This window comes from Stegostoma tigrinum, chromosome X (genome assembly GCF_030684315.1).
Source record: "Stegostoma tigrinum isolate sSteTig4 chromosome X, sSteTig4.hap1, whole genome shotgun sequence".
Lineage (NCBI taxonomy): Eukaryota > Metazoa > Chordata > Chondrichthyes > Orectolobiformes > Stegostomatidae > Stegostoma > Stegostoma tigrinum.
The window spans coordinates 15379854-15397020 of NC_081404.1; the positions used below are offsets into that span (position 1 = coordinate 15379854).

The window sequence follows — 17167 nt, forward strand, 5'->3', positions numbered from 1 at the left end:
CAGGTGGTGAAGAAGGTAAATGGACTGTTGGCCTTCACAGCAAGATGATTTGAGTCCAGAAGCAGGGATGTCTTGCTGCAATTGTATAGGGCCTTAGTGAGAGGAAGGATTGCAACAAAGACTGATTCCTGGGATGGCAGGACTGACAGATGAAAAGACATTGGATCAGTTAGCACTATATTCACTGGCGTTTAGAAGAATGAGGGGGGAATCTCACAGAAACTTATCAAATTCTAATAGGCCTAGACATGGTAAATGGAAGAGAGATGCTCCCAATGACCAATGTCACAATCCAAGGATACAGGTTAGGCCATTTAGGACCAAGATGAGGACAAATGTCTTCACCCAAAGGGTGGTGAGCCTGTGGAATTCTCTGCTACAGAAAGTGGTTGAGGCCAAAACACAATGTTTTCAAGAAGGAGTTAGATACAATTCTTAGGGTGAAAGAGATCAAAGGGAGAAAGCAGAAACACAGAACCGAGTTCGATGATCAGCCATGATCATACTGAATGGCAGAGCAGGCTCAAAGCTCCGAATGGCCTATTCCAGCTCCTGGTTTCCATGTTTCCACTGCCGAAGCTTTCCTTCAAAAATGGAGACCGTATTTTCAACAGACTTTTTTTTAAAAAAGACCTTTGTGTGTCGTCTCACCTCATGAGTATTAAAAGTGCCATTGAACAATTGCATGCAGTTTTCATGGCATTGAGTCCACACACATTTAACCCCAATTACTTCATTTTGTCATAATTTGCAGGTTAAAAAAATAATCAAGGGTCACTCCCAACCAGATCTGTCCTTTTGTTCGGGGTGGTGGAAGGACCTAGTAGGACTTTCCCCCATCTCCACTGGAGATTTTGCCCCACCCTGCAGAGTCCTGGAGGTGAATCCTGAACTTCTGAAAATTCTCAGTCCATCCTGGAAGATTGCGAAAGTCACGTCGTGGGAGGTTACCAAAGTTCTTCGGGTTGAGAGGCCAACCAGCTCACAAGGCATTTTGAAAAGAATTTGCACTCAGAACGCTGCCTTTTCGTTTCAATTTTTGGTCCAAGTTCAGGCTGGATTGCCTTGCTCATACCAGGCATACCACTCAGTGGGTATGTGCCCCCAAGACCCTTCAGTTGTCACAGCAGCAAAGAGAGAGACAAAGATAGAGTGCCCTCAGAATCAGTCTAGGCTTCACGAGACTGGAAGTGATGGCTGTCACTGGAGGGGTGTCTGAAAGGCAGTGACGGTGCCATGGGGTGCTATTTCCCATCACTGGCAATGCTCACTTTAATGAGCACAAAAGATGCCCCATGCAAAAATGCTGATGATAAACTGGAGAAGGGGATAGAAATAATTACATTAATCCCAAGATCATTCTATTTGACTGAAGAGAAACAGGCAGTTTAGCCCTTCCAGAAACTTCTGCCATTCAATGTGATTATAGCCACTCTTCAACCTCAGACAGATATTCATGAGAGGTTTTTTGATTTGCTTCATGCCCAGAATATGGATAGTTGCAACTTTTGACTTTCCAGGTTGCCTCTCATCAACTCCAAGGAACACAGGCCCTTTCTACTGCATTGGGTTAGAAAGTGAGATATAATGACATCACTATCAGCCTTGTTGGATTTAAGGGAGCCAGGTCAATCCTCAGATCCTCCAGCATGAACCTCAAAGGACACAAAGGACACAGTCAGTTGGTTTCTCTGTGATAATGGCAGAGGCAGCAATGTTAGCACATGTACAGGCCCCATCATTGGTCCTTTATTTGATTGCAAAGAGAACAAAGAATATTACAGCACAGGAACAGGCCCTTTGGCCCTCCAAGCCTGCACTGATCGAGATCTTCTGTCTAAACCTGTCAACTATTTTCTAAGGGTCTGTGTCCATTTGCTCCCTGCCCATCCATGTACCTGTCCAGATATATCTTAAAAGACACTACTGTGTCTGCGTCTACCACCTCCGCTGGCAATGCGTTCCAGGCAGCCACTACCCTCTGCGTAAAGAACTTTCCATGCATATCTCCCTTAAACTTTCCTCCTCCCACTTTGAACTCATGACCCCAGTAATTGAGTCCCCCATTCTGGGAAAAAGCTTCTTGCTATCCACCTTGTCTATACCCCTCATGATTTTGTAGACCTCAATCAGGTCCCCCCTCAATCTCCGTCTTTCTAATGAAAATAATCCTAATCTACTACACCTTTCATCATAGCTAGCGCCCTCCATACCAGGCAACATCCTGGTGAACCCCCTCTGCACCCTCTCCAAAGCATCCACATCTTTTGGTAATGTGGCGACCAGAACTGTACACAGTACTCTAAATGTGATCGAACCAAAGTCTTATGCAACTGAAACATGACCTGCCAACTCTTGTACTCAATACCCCGCCCACTGAAGGAAAGCATGCCATATGCCTTCTTGACCACTCTATTGCGAGTTGTTTTGGTGCATCATGCCACGCTAACACTACAATCAAAGCATACATTGTCACATTTCTGTATTGCTGCACAGAAAGATACAGGGCTAAACAAAGACAAAAGGGATAGGCTGCAGTCCTCAACACGTGCCATTCTGAGGCCATGTTACGAGGGTGCCCATCACTTTGAAAACCTCCCTCCCAAATCACGTACCCCCTTTCACAGCCTCAGCATCATACCCATACCTCATATTCTGAGCTCTAATTGATACCCAGTTGTGAGAGAGAGGCAAGTAATTAATCAGATAAAGACTGGAACTTTAAGCATGGTCAGGGATTTGAAAGTTGCAACATTTTGAGAGATTTATTCAATTCATGATCATTGCTGTTAGCAAACTGCACACACCTGAGCAGTGCCCAGTCATCACAAGAATGTCTCAAGTTCACCTCTCCTCCAGTCCCGTAGGATCATTTAAAGTGCACAAAGTACTTACGGTTGGCAGAGCATGACAAGGTCCTGGTCGGTCGTACCAGGGTGAAGCCCACGGATGTAGAGGTTGGTTTTACTCAGTTGCTCCCCTCCAACGCTACTGCTGTTACTGCTGCTGTTGGTGCTGGGACTGGGCGGTGCCATCTGCTGGGCAGGTGGGGCATAGGGCTGCTGAAAATACAAAATCCGATTCCATTACCTGCTGGGAAGTCAAAATGAGAGAAAGTCCTGCCTACTTCAGAGTTCAGGTGGCAAGTACTCTGCCAGGAATGGGGGCAGACAACACAGGAAGAGGTGCCAATCTTGGTGAGTGAAGTCTGTTCAAGGTGCCTGTCAGATGTCGGAGATAAAGTGGGACACCAAGATTGGGAATGCCAGCTAACATTACACCTCAGGATTTGGGACCAAGTGTGATTCACAATCATTAATAGTATGCCAATTATATTGTTAAGGGCATTGTTAATTAAGCACCCTGAGCACTGATAAAAGAGAGACTGGGATGCAATGGTCGTGTCAGGGAATTAAAAAAGACACTGGTGGCCCTCTTATGACACGGTGGTAGTGTCCCTACCCCTGGGCTGGCAAACCTGGATTTGAGTCCTACCTGCTGTAGAAGTGTATAATTATATCTCTGAACAGATTGTTTAGAAAAATAGGTTAAATAAATTTAAAATCAACAAAGAGAGACTTCTGGGATACTGAAGTAGCAGATTAGAGGCAGACATGTGTAATGCTGAATTCTATGAATAGGCCAACTGTCAAGAAAAGGAGGTGTGTCTAGTTTCATCCTTCCTACATTTCAGCTTGGGATGCATTTATCATTGATGACATATTTCACAGGCTTGTATCAAACATACAGCACAGATACAGACCATTCAACCCATCTGCTCCATACCAGTACTTATGCTTCACTCAAGCCTCCCCCATCGCACCCACAAGCCCCACTCTCAATATCCCTCCATTCCCATCTATTGATGCAACTTCCCCTGAAAGAGATCTCTGTTTGCCTCCCATATTCTCACCACTCTCAGCTGAGTGAAGCTATTTCTGGTGAATGCCTAATTGAATTTAGGAGTGATCATGTTACATTTCTAGCCTCAAAGTTTTGGGCTCCATGTAATTGGAAACATCTTCTCCACACCCAAATGACTGAACTTCATAATCGTGAAGGCTTCCATCAGTCCCATTAAACATTTGTTAATGAAACTCAATTATGAGGTTACCTCTCTACCAATTGTCTCAACTGATCAGATTTATAGCACAGAAACTGATGTGCATCGTATGGTACTGATAACAAGTCCGAGGTTCAGCAACGGTGCATCCCTGAGGAAGAGTTATTTTACAATAAATCTGCCTACTGACATCTCCCAAGTGCTAATTAACAACTGAAAATGGTGATATCTTCAAACCAAATTATTAGAATTATAGAATTGTTATAATGCAGGAGACCATTCAGCCTGTCATGTCAGCACTGGTTCTATCCCCTGGTCCCAATTTCCCGCTTTTATCCTGCATACCATTTCTATCCAAATAACCATCCAATCCCCTCTGGAATGCCTCAATTGAACCTGCCTCCATGACATTTCCAGTCAGTGCATTCTAGACCCTAGATACGCGCCTGGGTGAAAATATTTTTCCCTCATATCACCCTTCCTTCATTTGCACATCACTTTATATTTATGCCTCTCTTGTTCTTGTTCCTTTTACATGTGAGAACAGCTTCTCCCGATCTGCTCTGTCCTGCCGCCGCTCATGGTTTTGAACATCTCAATCAGATCTCCTATCATCTTTCTTCTCTCCAAGGAGAACAGTCCCAATTTCTTCAATCAATCCTCCTTACTGAAGTTTCTCATTCCTGGAATCATTCTTGTAAATCACTTCTGCACTCTCCCCAATGTGCTTTCGTATCTTTCCTATAATGTGGCACCACAACAGTATACAATCCTCCAGCTGAGGTCTCCAAGTCTCTTCTACAAGTTCAACATTACTTCCCTGCTCAGATAAGATCCTAGGATGGAGTTCACGTTACAGTCCTCATCGCGATTCAAATCACTGTTTCCTCTACTCCTATTGCGTCAGCTATGGCTCAGTGAGTAAATAGGCTCATCTTGGAATTAAAAAGACTGTGGGTTCAAGCCTCCCTTGAGGATAAAAATTGAGGTTCACACTCCCAGTGCAATCCTGAAGGAGTGCTGCACTTCCAGAGATGCTGCTCTTTTTCCTTGATTTGAAATATGAAATCCAAGGCTCTGTCTACTTGTCAGAAAATAGGAGCAGGCCCCTTGAACCTGCTCCACTCTTCGATAAGATCATGGCTAATCAGATTGGGGCCTCAAGTGCATATTTCTCTCTGCCCTGTAACCCTCGTCACCTCCATTAATCAAAAATCTAACTCAGCCTGCACTGGTCTCTGGGAAAGAGAATTCCACAGACCAATGATCATTTGAGAAAAGAAACAAAAGCCATTCATCTCCTTTTTAAACAGATGGCCCCTTATTTTTAAAACAATGTCACCTCACTCCAGTTTCTCCCACAAGGGGAAACATCCTCTCAGCATCCACCCTGTCAAGTCCCCTCAGGATCTCACAGTTTCAAGAATATGACACGATTCAGAGTCAAGGAGTTCCGCTTATCAAAGCTGGTCCCTCAATGAACACCAGCTGCAAAGACAAAAATCTACAAATGCAGTAAACTTGAAATAAAAATGAGCAATATGCAACCAAGTCAGACAGAATGTCTGAGAGAGAAACAGTCTTAAATTATCAGTTGAATGGTCTTTTGCCAAGGTATTGACCGGACAGGTTCATTTCAGCTTTCTCTCCACCAATGCTGTTAGACTGCTTAATATTTCCAGTATTGTCTAATTCCATTTCACCAAAACATCATGGTAACTTTATTGTTTGTGGGAGCTTGTGTGTGTCAATCAGCAACTGCTTCTCAAACATCACAATTGTGGCTACATTTCAAGAAAGAAACTTCATTTGTAATCTGTCATGTGGTTACGAAAGGCACGACATAACTTATGTTTTTAAAGTAATGACTAATGCCAAAGCATGTTGGCACAACAACGAATCAAAATATAGAAGGGAGATAGAAGACTTGGTGACACGGTGCAATAAGAACAACCTCTCTCTCAACGTCAGCAAAACCAAAGAACTAATCATTCACTTCAGAAAGAAAGGAGGAGAACACGCCCCCATCTACATCAATGGAACTAAGGCTGAAAGGATGGAGAGAATTAAGTTCCTTGAAATGACGATAACTTTCAACCTGTCTTGGACTTCCCACGTAGATACAATGGTCAAGAAGGCACAACAATGCCTCTTCTTCCTTAGGCAGCTCAGGAAATTTAGCATGTCCATTGGGACCCTCACAAACTTCTACAGATGCACCATTGAAAGTGTACTGTGCGGGTGCATAGCTGCTTTGTATGGCAACTGCTCGGCCCAGGACTGTAAGAAACTACAGAAGGGAGTATGCACAGCCCAGACCATCACAGAAGCCAACCTTCCATCCATGGACTCCACTTACACAGCTCGTTGCTGCAGAAAGGCTGCCAACATCATCAAAGACCAATCGCACCCTGGTAATGATCTCCTACAATCTCTTCCATCAAGCAAACGATACCGAAGCTTGAAACATACACCAGCAGCTTCAGGAACAGCTTCTTGCCGGCTGTTATTAGACTGACAAATGGACTCTCCAGCCTCAAATAATGCTGATCTTGCTAACGTGGATCTTGCCTAGCGCACGCCCTGTGCAATGTAACCTGTATGCCTCTGTCTAAATTTTTTTTACAACCTTTGATCTGTACATCCATGCTAACTGGGATCTGCATGTTTTGCACATAAACAAAGCTTTTCACTGTACTTCAATACAAGTGACAAGAAATCAAATCAATCAATCAATTAAACCTCAAGTGGTCAATCTATTGGCACAAGCTCGATAATTAGTGTCATGGGACTTGACATGGCTGCCTGTCAAATTTCAGGCAGGCTGTTGGGTTAGGAAGCATTTGTCTGTAATGTGCATCTCTGCAAATAAATGCTAATGAAAGTGTGTAGGGATTGGTCCAGTTCTATGCTTCACCACCTAGCTTTCTAGATTATAACACCATGCACTGAAACAAGAACAGGATTTCAAGACTTTTACAATCTTCTCAATGCTAGTTCCTTATGTCATCCTTCTTTTATCTTCCTCTTCATGGCTGGAAGTAAAGATCACATTAAGCTACTAGTTACTAAGTATCCTTAATCTTTCAAGCTGTACCTTTGCTTGGCATTTTCCCCAGGGTCACCAACTATGATTGGGCATATTCCTGCAAGTCTCAATACATGCCCTGCTGTCTCCCAACTACCTCATCCACTCAAAAAGCCTTTCTTTTCATACCCCTGCCCCCAGCATCAGGAACATGATTGCAGAGAGACCAGGGTGTTCTGTCTATCCATCCTAGAATTTGCTCACAGCAACTTCCAGGATGATAATGTTCAATTCCAGGGCAATCCTGGAGAATTGATGACAAGAGATTGTCCCGAATAATACAGCCAGGAGTTGCTGCATGTGAAGGAGCACATGCATGGAATCACAGAATAGCTTACAACACAGGCATTTGACTCACTGTGTCCATGTCAGCTCATTGCAAAAGCAACTCAGTCCTACTCCCACATCCCTGCAAAATGTATTCTTTTCAGTTTCCTGATTCCCTTTTGAAAGCCTCAATTGAATCTTGCTCTCCCATACTTTCAGATAGTGCATTCCAGATTCCGAACACTCACTGTGTAAACAAATTTGTCTTCATGTCATCATTTCTGCTTCCTTTGCCTGTCACCTTAAATCTGTGTGCCCTCATTCTCAGTCCTTCCACCAATGAGGACAGTTTCTTCCTATTCATTTTGTGCGGTCCCTCATGATAACTGACCAAATCTCCCTCTCAAGCTATCCCTTTACTACAATCAGTCTCAATTCTGTTAATCTTTCCTTGTCACTGGTCACTCATTCCTTGAAACATTCCTGAATTTTGTTTTTGTTTGCAAACTAGTGTTTTACATCTACCATGGGGTCCAATGGTGGCTCAATGGGTAAAAGGCCACCCAATGTAAAATTAAGACTTGCAGTTCAAGAAGCTCTCTATTCATCAGCGATGATGACAGGGCAAGTTGTTTAAGAAAATCAGCTAATTTTGAGTTTGATCACCTGTACATAATGCTGGTGTTTGCATCTAGTGAGGACACCATTTTCTTCTGCCATGATGGTCAAATGGTCTGATTGCATCTGTGACCAATGAGACTGCCTTGCTGAGATGGAAGTAAGAGAAACCGCTTGCATTTAAATAGCACCCTTAGCTTCAACAAAGACCCCAGGAATATTATCAGTCAAAAGGTTGATGCCATGTCTCATCAAGAGATAGGGCTAAAATCAGAGGGTTTTCCCTGTGCCTATTAAACTATAGCCCAAAATCAGCATGACAAAAATGCCATAACCAATTTGGTCTGGATAGGCCGAACAACAGAGTGGTGAGCATGACGCTTCTAGGATCCGGGAAGATCAGCTCCAGAAACTGGACTTTGTGAGTGTCAGTTCATGGATAGAAGCCCACCAGGAACATCAAAAAAACTGCGGGTACAACTCATTGGCTCCCCTACAACGGAGAATTGGTGGCAATTGCTCAATTGTTCCCTGCTTTGGGCCTAGTCAGGGCCTTGGGTTTTATTTAAACAACGGGGGATGTAAACTTCCAGAATGAGGCAATGATTCAACATCAATCGCCAAACTGTGACAACCAAATTTCTTGTAGTGCCAGTGATAATACATGTCTAAGTGCCTCAAGACGTGTTAAACCATGTCTTCCATCTGAGTAAAGTGACTGTTGTTGCGTGGGCAAACATTTATGTCAACTCAAAATCTACCCCCCCCCCACCCCCCACCCCCCCGCTCAAACAGCACTGAAGATGTGGAAAAACTGCCCTTCCGGTCAGCGTAGGATTCAGGGAGACATGTTGACCAGAAGGCTATGGGATCTTGCTCCACACAAAACAGATGCTTGCTCTTCTTTCAATACTGCCAATGGGCCTTTCCCAACATCCTCCCGGATCACAGGAGTAGAAGCTAGTGCCTCAGTCTGAAAAATGAAGGCAATCTCAGCAGGAACTTGGTTGAGACAGTCAAATCCCTTTTAAAAATAGACCCACTCAGATGGGAAGTGATCTCACAATGGACAATGGATTAAACCTCACAGAGGTACAAAGGCAAGAGTGTTAAACCCGGTGCAATATCCAGTGACTCCCTTCTCCACATCAGTGCTTTCCTGGAAACCTTGAGGTCTGTTTGTAATATTGGCAAACAACAAGGTGCAGTTACACTCTGTCTTTAGCATTTCTCAGGGACTGCTGCTGGGCAATATTAGAGTCACATAAGGAAATGATGTGGAGGTGCTGGTGTTGGACTGGGTGAACAAGGTCAGAAATCACACGACACCAGGCTATAGTCCAACAGGTTTACCTGAAAACAGAAGCTTTCGGAGCGTAGCCTGACAAAGGGGCTATGCTCGTAAGTTTGTGCTTTCAAATAAACCTGTTGGACTATAGCCTGGTGTCGTGTGATTTCTAACCTTGTTCACAAACGCACACACCAGGACAGGTAACCAAAAGCTTGATCAGAGATATTCCATTTTAACAAGCATCTTAATGAATGCAAGACTTGCGTTGAAATAGTGCCTTTCACAACATCTGGATACCCCCAAAATATTTCACAGGCAATTCAATATTTTTTCATGTGTTGTGACTGAAGCTTTAGTTAATTAGGAAGCACAGCAACCAACTTGTGCATAGCAAGCTCCCACAAATCGGAAAATAATAACCAGACTATTTCTTTTTCAGTGATTGAGGAATAAATAGTGTACAAGCCAGAGAGGCAGAGAAGGAATTCCAGAGGGTTTTGATAGCTGAAGACACAGACACAAATGAACAATCGGTGCATATGCCAATTCCCTGTCTGCTATTTGAATAGGGCTGATAACACTCTTGTTAAGATAATGAACAGAGGAATGTCATGGGAATGCATCAAGCAAGTATCTCAAATGGTAAACTCCAGCAGTGTCCATTTGTTCAAGAACTGCTAGCATTGGACGGAATCCCTGAAGAAGTGATGAAAGGGGCTTGCAACATAAAGGCACAAGAGAAGTGATTAAGAGTTGCACAGGAGACAGAATTGCCAGAAAACATTTCGAGGAGCCCAATGTTTCATCCCATTGGACAAGAAGAAAACAAGACAAAATGTGAAAAGATGTTATGTCATGAATTTAAACTCACCTGCATCTTTCTGTGATAATGGGAACTGCAGATGCTGGAGATTCCAAGATAATAGATGAAGATGAGGGAACATCACACCTAGGTTCACTGCTTCTGATCATTGTCCAGAAAAGCCCCCCGTCCTCAACAGCCCTCTCTCATCACCACCTGACAGTGGAAGTGGCGAGTGAGCGTCTGAACAGGTTTACTCCACAGCCAAATAGCCTGACCACACATGCACTAGACCTGCACAGCAGTGAAGTAACACGACATCTGAGTTGCAAAGCAAGAATGTGGATGCAATAAACGTACAGGAATATCTTTGCAACTGAGGAAATTGAATGACAAGAATCAGCAAAGAAAGTGATGCTTGATTAGCCTGTCAAAGTCAGGACAAGGTCAGAAATCACACAACACCAGGTTATAGTCCGACATGTTTAATTGAAAACACAAGCTTTCAGAGTGTAGCCCATTCGCCAGGTGATGCTTGAGACGGGCATCACAGTGACACCGTGCCCCAAGACAGCCACTACAGTGACGCTGAACCCTGAGATAGCCATCACAGTGACACAATACCCCAGGTCAGGCAAAGTGACATTGTACCCCGAGGCAGGTAGAGTGATACTGTCTGCTGAGGCAGTCACCACAGTGACACTGTACCCTGAGACAAGCATTGGAGAGATGCTGTACCCTGAGACAGGAATCAGCATGATGCTATACCCTGAGTCAAGAATCACAGTGACAGCCTATCCTGAGATAGCCACCACAGTGACACTGTACACTGAGACAGCTATCACAATGACATTGTAGCCTGAGACAGGCGTCAGAGTGACAATGTACCCTGAGGTAGCCACCACAGTGACACTGTACCCTGATACAGGAATCAGTAATGCTCTTCCCCAAGACAGGCAAAGTGACACAGTACTCTGAGATCGCGACCACAGAGACACTTCACCCAGAGACAGTCACCATAGTCACAATGAATTCTGAGACAGGAAGAGTGACAATGTACCCTCAGTAAGGTATCACAGTGACACTGTACCCTGAGACCACCACCACAGTGACACTGTACCCTGATATATGCAAAGTGATGCTATACCCCTAGTCAGGCAGCACAGTGACACAGCCACCACAATGACATTGTACCGAGACAGCCAGTGACACTGTACCCTGAGACAATCACCACAGTTACGTTTTGCATCTTTCTGTGGTAGCTTCAGAACTGAAACTGGTCTCTGTCATCAAGATGAAGATGAGGGAACATCACACCTAGGTTCACTGCTTCTGATCATTGTCCAGAAAAGCCCCCCGTCCTCAACAGCTCTCTCTCATCACCACCTGACAGTGGAAGTGGCGAGTGAGCGTCTGAACAGGTTTACTCCACAGCCAAATAGCCTGACCACACATGCACTAGACCTGCACAGCAGTGAAGTAACACGACATCTGAGTTGCAAAGCAAGAATGTGGATGCAATAAACGTACAGGAATATCTTTGCAACTGAGGAAATTGAATGACAAGAATCAGCAAAGAAAGTGATGCTTGATTAGCCTGTCAAAGTCAGGACAAGGTCAGAAATCACACAACACCAGGTTATAGTCCGACATGTTTAATTGAAAACACAAGCTTTCAGAGTGTAGCCCATTCGCCAGGTGATGCTTGAGACGGGCATCACAGTGACACCGTGCCCCAAGACAGCCACTACAGTGACGCTGAACCCTGAGATAGCCATCACAGTGACACAATACCCCAGGTCAGGCAAAGTGACATTGTACCCCGAGGCAGGTAGAGTGATACTGTCTGCTGAGGCAGTCACCACAGTGACACTGTACCCTGAGACAAGCATTGGAGAGATGCTGTACCCTGAGACAGGAATCAGCATGATGCTATACCCTGAGTCAAGAATCACAGTGACAGCCTATCCTGAGATAGCCACCACAGTGACACTGTACACTGAGACAGCTATCACAATGACATTGTAGCCTGAGACAGGCGTCAGAGTGACAATGTACCCTGAGGTAGCCACCACAGTGACACTGTACCCTGATACAGGAATCAGTAATGCTCTTCCCCAAGACAGGCAAAGTGACACAGTACTCTGAGATCGCGACCACAGAGACACTTCACCCAGAGACAGTCACCATAGTCACAATGAATTCTGAGACAGGAAGAGTGACAATGTACCCTCAGTAAGGTATCACAGTGACACTGTACCCTGAGACCACCACCACAGTGACACTGTACCCTGATATATGCAAAGTGATGCTATACCCCTAGTCAGGCAGCACAGTGACACAGCCACCACAATGACATTGTACCGAGACAGCCAGTGACACTGTACCCTGAGACAATCACCACAGTTACGTTGTATCCTGAAATAGGCAGAGTGATGTTGTATCCTGAGACAGCCACCACAGTCACACTGTGCCCTGAGACAGTTACCAGAGTGGTGCCATATCGTGAGATAGGCAGTTACACTGTGCCCTGAGACAGTCACCACAGTGAGTGTACCCCGAGACAGTAACCACAGTGACACTGCACCCTGAGACAGCCACCAGAGTGGATTTTAAAACCTTTGTTTCAAATTCCCTAGTGAAGGTTTCAGCAGAATTGCACTCACCACAGGCGTGAGCACCTGGGGGCCTCTGGGTCCCTGGGGGCCTCTGGGTCCCTGGGTCCCTCCCACGTGTTTGTTGTAAGCTTCAGTATGCAACAGGAATACAGTCGCTTCCTGCTGACGTACGGACACACTGGAATGCAGTGTGCCGAAAGGAAGTGAAACTACCATCCTGGCTCAAAAGATAGAAAGTGTTTGGGCATTGGTAGTTTCAGCACTGCACAATGAAGGCTAAAAATAGCAATCACAATGAAGTAGAGGGTAAGGCATCACTGAGGGTGCAGCAACTAAAATATTTAGGTGCGCTGGGTATGTAAACACTGAGTGTGTAGTCATGAAGTGCAGCAGGTTTGTGAAGCAGATAAGGCAAATACCTCCACAGGGCCTGGGGAAGCAGTATACCACACTATTCCACATGACTTCCATAGCTCTGATCCGGTGATTTGTAACCCTACTGTAGCTACACTTAGTACATAACTGCTCCTGTACTGACACAGTACCACATAACCCCGCGGTACTACCTAACTCCCACTGTTCTGATACTGGACCATGTAACCCCACTGTAGCGATGCTGTACCACATAATTCCCTCTATACTAACACAGTACCACGTAACTCCCATTGTACTGACACCATTTTACGTAACTTCCACTGTCCCAAGACTATGTCATCTAACTTGCACTGCAGTGAGCGTGCATCATGCAACTCCTGCTGAATACCATGACATTAATGCTGTGGTGATACCGTACCCTAAATCCCAATGTACTGAAATGGTAGCACATAATTTATACTGTAGCAACTCTGTACCATGTAGGTCCTCCTGTAGTGGCCTAAAAAAAGAACTCCCACTGTAGTGACAGTACGTCAAAAGGCACCTTCTGTCAGGTAAGACATTAAACAATGACCTCACTTACTTCTCAGGTGGATGTGAAACATTTCACAGCTCTATTCCAAAGAGGAACAAGGCAGTTCTCCCGGGTGCAACAGCCAATGTTTATCCCTGAATCAACATTGCAAAAAACAGATGATCCGGTGATTATCGTACTGTAATTTGCAGGAGATTGCTGCGCAAAAACTGGTTGCCACAGTTCCTACATTACATCAGTAGCTGCATTTCACAAGTACTTCAGTGGCTGTGAAGTATTTTGTGCTGCTGTAGGGGGCTACATAAATGCAAGTTCTTTCTTTGTACTCTGCATGCTAGCAACACCATAAGGATAGACAGGTTTCCTGCACTGGATATTGTTACCATGATCAGGAAACTGTTTGAAAAGAACATGTACACAATCTGGTATGAACTAGAAGCAAACCTTTCCTAGATGCCACTGATAATACCCAAATAGCCTGGCAACATCTCCTTCGTCACCATTAGTGCAGTTCTGCGAATGCTCAGCATTGTCCTGCAGATGTGGTCTCAGGAAATTAAAATGTATCAGAGACACTTTTCACCCCCATTTTTGCTTTTGTGGTGAAGTGACTTTGAAAGGTGCACCTTTCACTGAGACATTTGCATAAGCTGAACTGAATCACTTCTGTCCCACAAACAGCTGATTCAGGGACTGCTGTCTGAATGAGAAACATCATTTATCACATTACAAATCACTGAGGAAAACATGTTCAAACACAAATACAGACTGTGTCAGCAAAGAGCTGTCATTAGATATTGTATGTAGCTGAAAATAACATACCATGAACCACATTATATAGTGGCACTGTGTATAAATGTATTATCTGCATTTTACACATCTATTTTTAATAGAAGTGGCTGATTTGTACATTGTCTGCCATTTATGCAACTGCCAGTAAAATATGCAATTATAGTTCATTGAGCACAGTATTCACTAACATTCCTGGTGTTGCTTTCTTTCTAATTGTCTCCCTACCTTCCTCATTGAAGAATGTTGACACTCTCCCTATAAAATTCCCTTTCTACTTTTGTCGATTCTCTCTCTCTGCAGTTTTTGTTATTTTTTTCAATGTAATATGAGCCAGCATTCACTGTCCATGCTTGTTTAGCCATTTCAGAATGCAGTGGAGAGTCAGCCACGTTGCCGTGGGTCTGTTGTCACATGCAGATCAGACCAGGTAAGGATGGTAGATTTCCTTCCTTAAAAGGACATTAGTGAACCAGATGGGTTTTTAACAACAATGATAGTTGTCACAGTCACCATTACTTTTATATTCCAGATTTATGAATTGAATTTAAATTCTACCACCTGCCATGATGAGATGTGAACCTAGACCCTGACCGGGGCCTCCAGGTTTCTCATCCAATGAATTGACCATGACACCATCATCTTCCCCCATACTGATAAATTCTTGTTTCTCCATGTACATCTCCTTGCTTTTTCTCAAAACTCAGATGGTGATTGTTCACAGTTGTTGTGGTTAATTAAACTAGATTAATTTTAAAAGAAAGTTAATATGTAGGTACAGCATGCAATAAGGAGGGCAAATGGAATCTGGGCATTGATTGCACATTCTTCCAGTGTCTGCGTGGATTTCCTCTGGGAACTCCAGTTTCCTCGCACAGTGCAAATATGTGCAGGTTAGGTGGATTGGCCATGATAAATTGCCCCGTAGCGTTCATGGATGTGTAGCTTAGGTGGGTTATGGAGGATGGGCCTGGATGGGGTTCTCCAAGGGTCGGTGTGGACTTGCTGGGCCGAAGGGCCTGTTTCCACAATGTAGGGATTCTAAAACTGCAACTGCAACTTATTAGTGACACCATATCTGAGGTACTGGGTTGTAAATTTGCAGACGACACTAAGGTCGGTGGAGTTGTGGATAGTGACGAAAGATGCTGTAGGTTGCAGAGAGACATAGATAAGCTGCAGAGCTGGGCTGAGAGGTGGCAAATGGAGTTTAATGCAGATAAGTGAGAGGTGATGCACTTTGGTAGGAGTAACCAGAAGGCAAAGTACAGGGCTAATGGTAAGATACTTGGTAATGTAGATGAGCAGAGAGATCTCGGTGTCCATGTACACAGATCCTTGAAAGTTGCCACCCAGGTTGACAGGGCTGTTAAGAAGGCATACAGTGTTTTAGCTTTCATTAATAGAGGGATCGAGTTCCGGAACCAAGAGGTTATGCTGCAGCTATACAAAACTCTGGTGCGGCCGCACTTGGAGTATTGTGTACAGTTCTGATCACCGCATTATAAGAAGGATGTGGAAACTCTGGAAAGGGTGCAGAGGAGATTTACTAGGATGTTGCCTGGTATGGAGGGAAGGTCTTACGAGGCAAGGCTGAGGGACTTGAGGCTGTTTTCATTAGAGAGAAGAAGGTTGAGAGGTGACTTAATTGAAACATATAAAATAATCAGAGGGTTAGATAGGGTGGATAGGGAGAGCCTTTTTCCTAGGATGGTGACGGCAACTACAGGGGGGGCATAGCTTTAAATTGAGGGGTGAAAGATATAGGACAGATGTCAGAGGTAGTTTCTTTACTCAGAGAGTAGTAAGGGAACGGAATGCTTTGCTTGGAACGGTAGTAGATTCGCCAACTTTAGGTACATTTGAGTCGTCATTGGATAAGCATATGGACGTACATGGAATAGTGTAGGTTCGATGGGCTTCAGATCAGTATGACAGGTCGGCACAACATAGAGGGCCGAAGGGCCTGTACTGTGCTGTTATGTTCTATGTACTGCATAAAGTTTTGGTGCCCTTATTTGAGGAATGATGTAATAGTATTGGAGGCAGATCGGCAAAGGTTCACCAGATTAATTCCAGAGTTGAAAGTCTTGTCCCATGGGGAGAGATTGAGCATTTCAGGCCCTACGCACGAGAGTTTAGAAGAATGAGATCTAATTGAGGTAGATAAAATGCGAAAGCGGGTTGACAACAAAGAGAGGATGTTCCCTCATGTGGGATGATCTAGAATAAGAGGTCATAGCTTTAGGATAAGGGATAGCAGATTCAAAACAGAGATGAGGAGAAATTACTTCTTTCAAAGGATTGTGCTCCTGTCATGAAGCATCCTGATGTCTCTTAGTGTCGGACACAGGGGAAGCGATGGCCCAGTGGTATTATCGCTGGACTGTTAATTCGGTGACCCAGATAATGTTTTGCGGATCGAGGTTTGAATCTTGCCACAGCAGATGGTGGAAACTGAATTCAATAAAAATATGGAATAAGAGTCTCATAATGTCCGTAGAAGCATTGTTGATTGTTGGAAAAATCGATCTGGTTCACGCATGCCCTTTAGGGAAGGAAACTACTATCTTTACCAGGACTGATCTACATGTGACCCCAGATCCACAGCAATGTGTGGTTAACTCTCAACTGCTCTATGAGCAATTAGGGATGGACAATAAATGCTGACCGCTAGTCAATGATGCCCACATCTCCCACGTGATGTTTTTTTAAAAAACT

The 17167-nt window shown here is 44.3% G+C and overlaps 1 protein-coding gene across 12 annotated transcripts in view; it reads right to left on the reverse strand.

Moving 5' to 3' along the window:
* LOC125448278 (RNA-binding motif, single-stranded-interacting protein 2-like) overlaps positions 1 to 17167 on the reverse strand; it is a 257608-nt gene that overhangs the window by 145518 nt on the left and 94923 nt on the right. For 11 of the 12 annotated variants that reach the window (XM_059643492.1, XM_059643493.1, XM_048523462.2 and 8 more), the window contains exon 2: positions 2896 to 3062. In XM_059643492.1, coding sequence (XP_059499475.1) covers positions 2896 to 3062 — 167 coding nt within the window. The remainder of the gene's footprint in view (positions 1 to 2895; positions 3063 to 17167) is intronic. The other variant, XM_048523456.1, reaches the window with a different exon arrangement.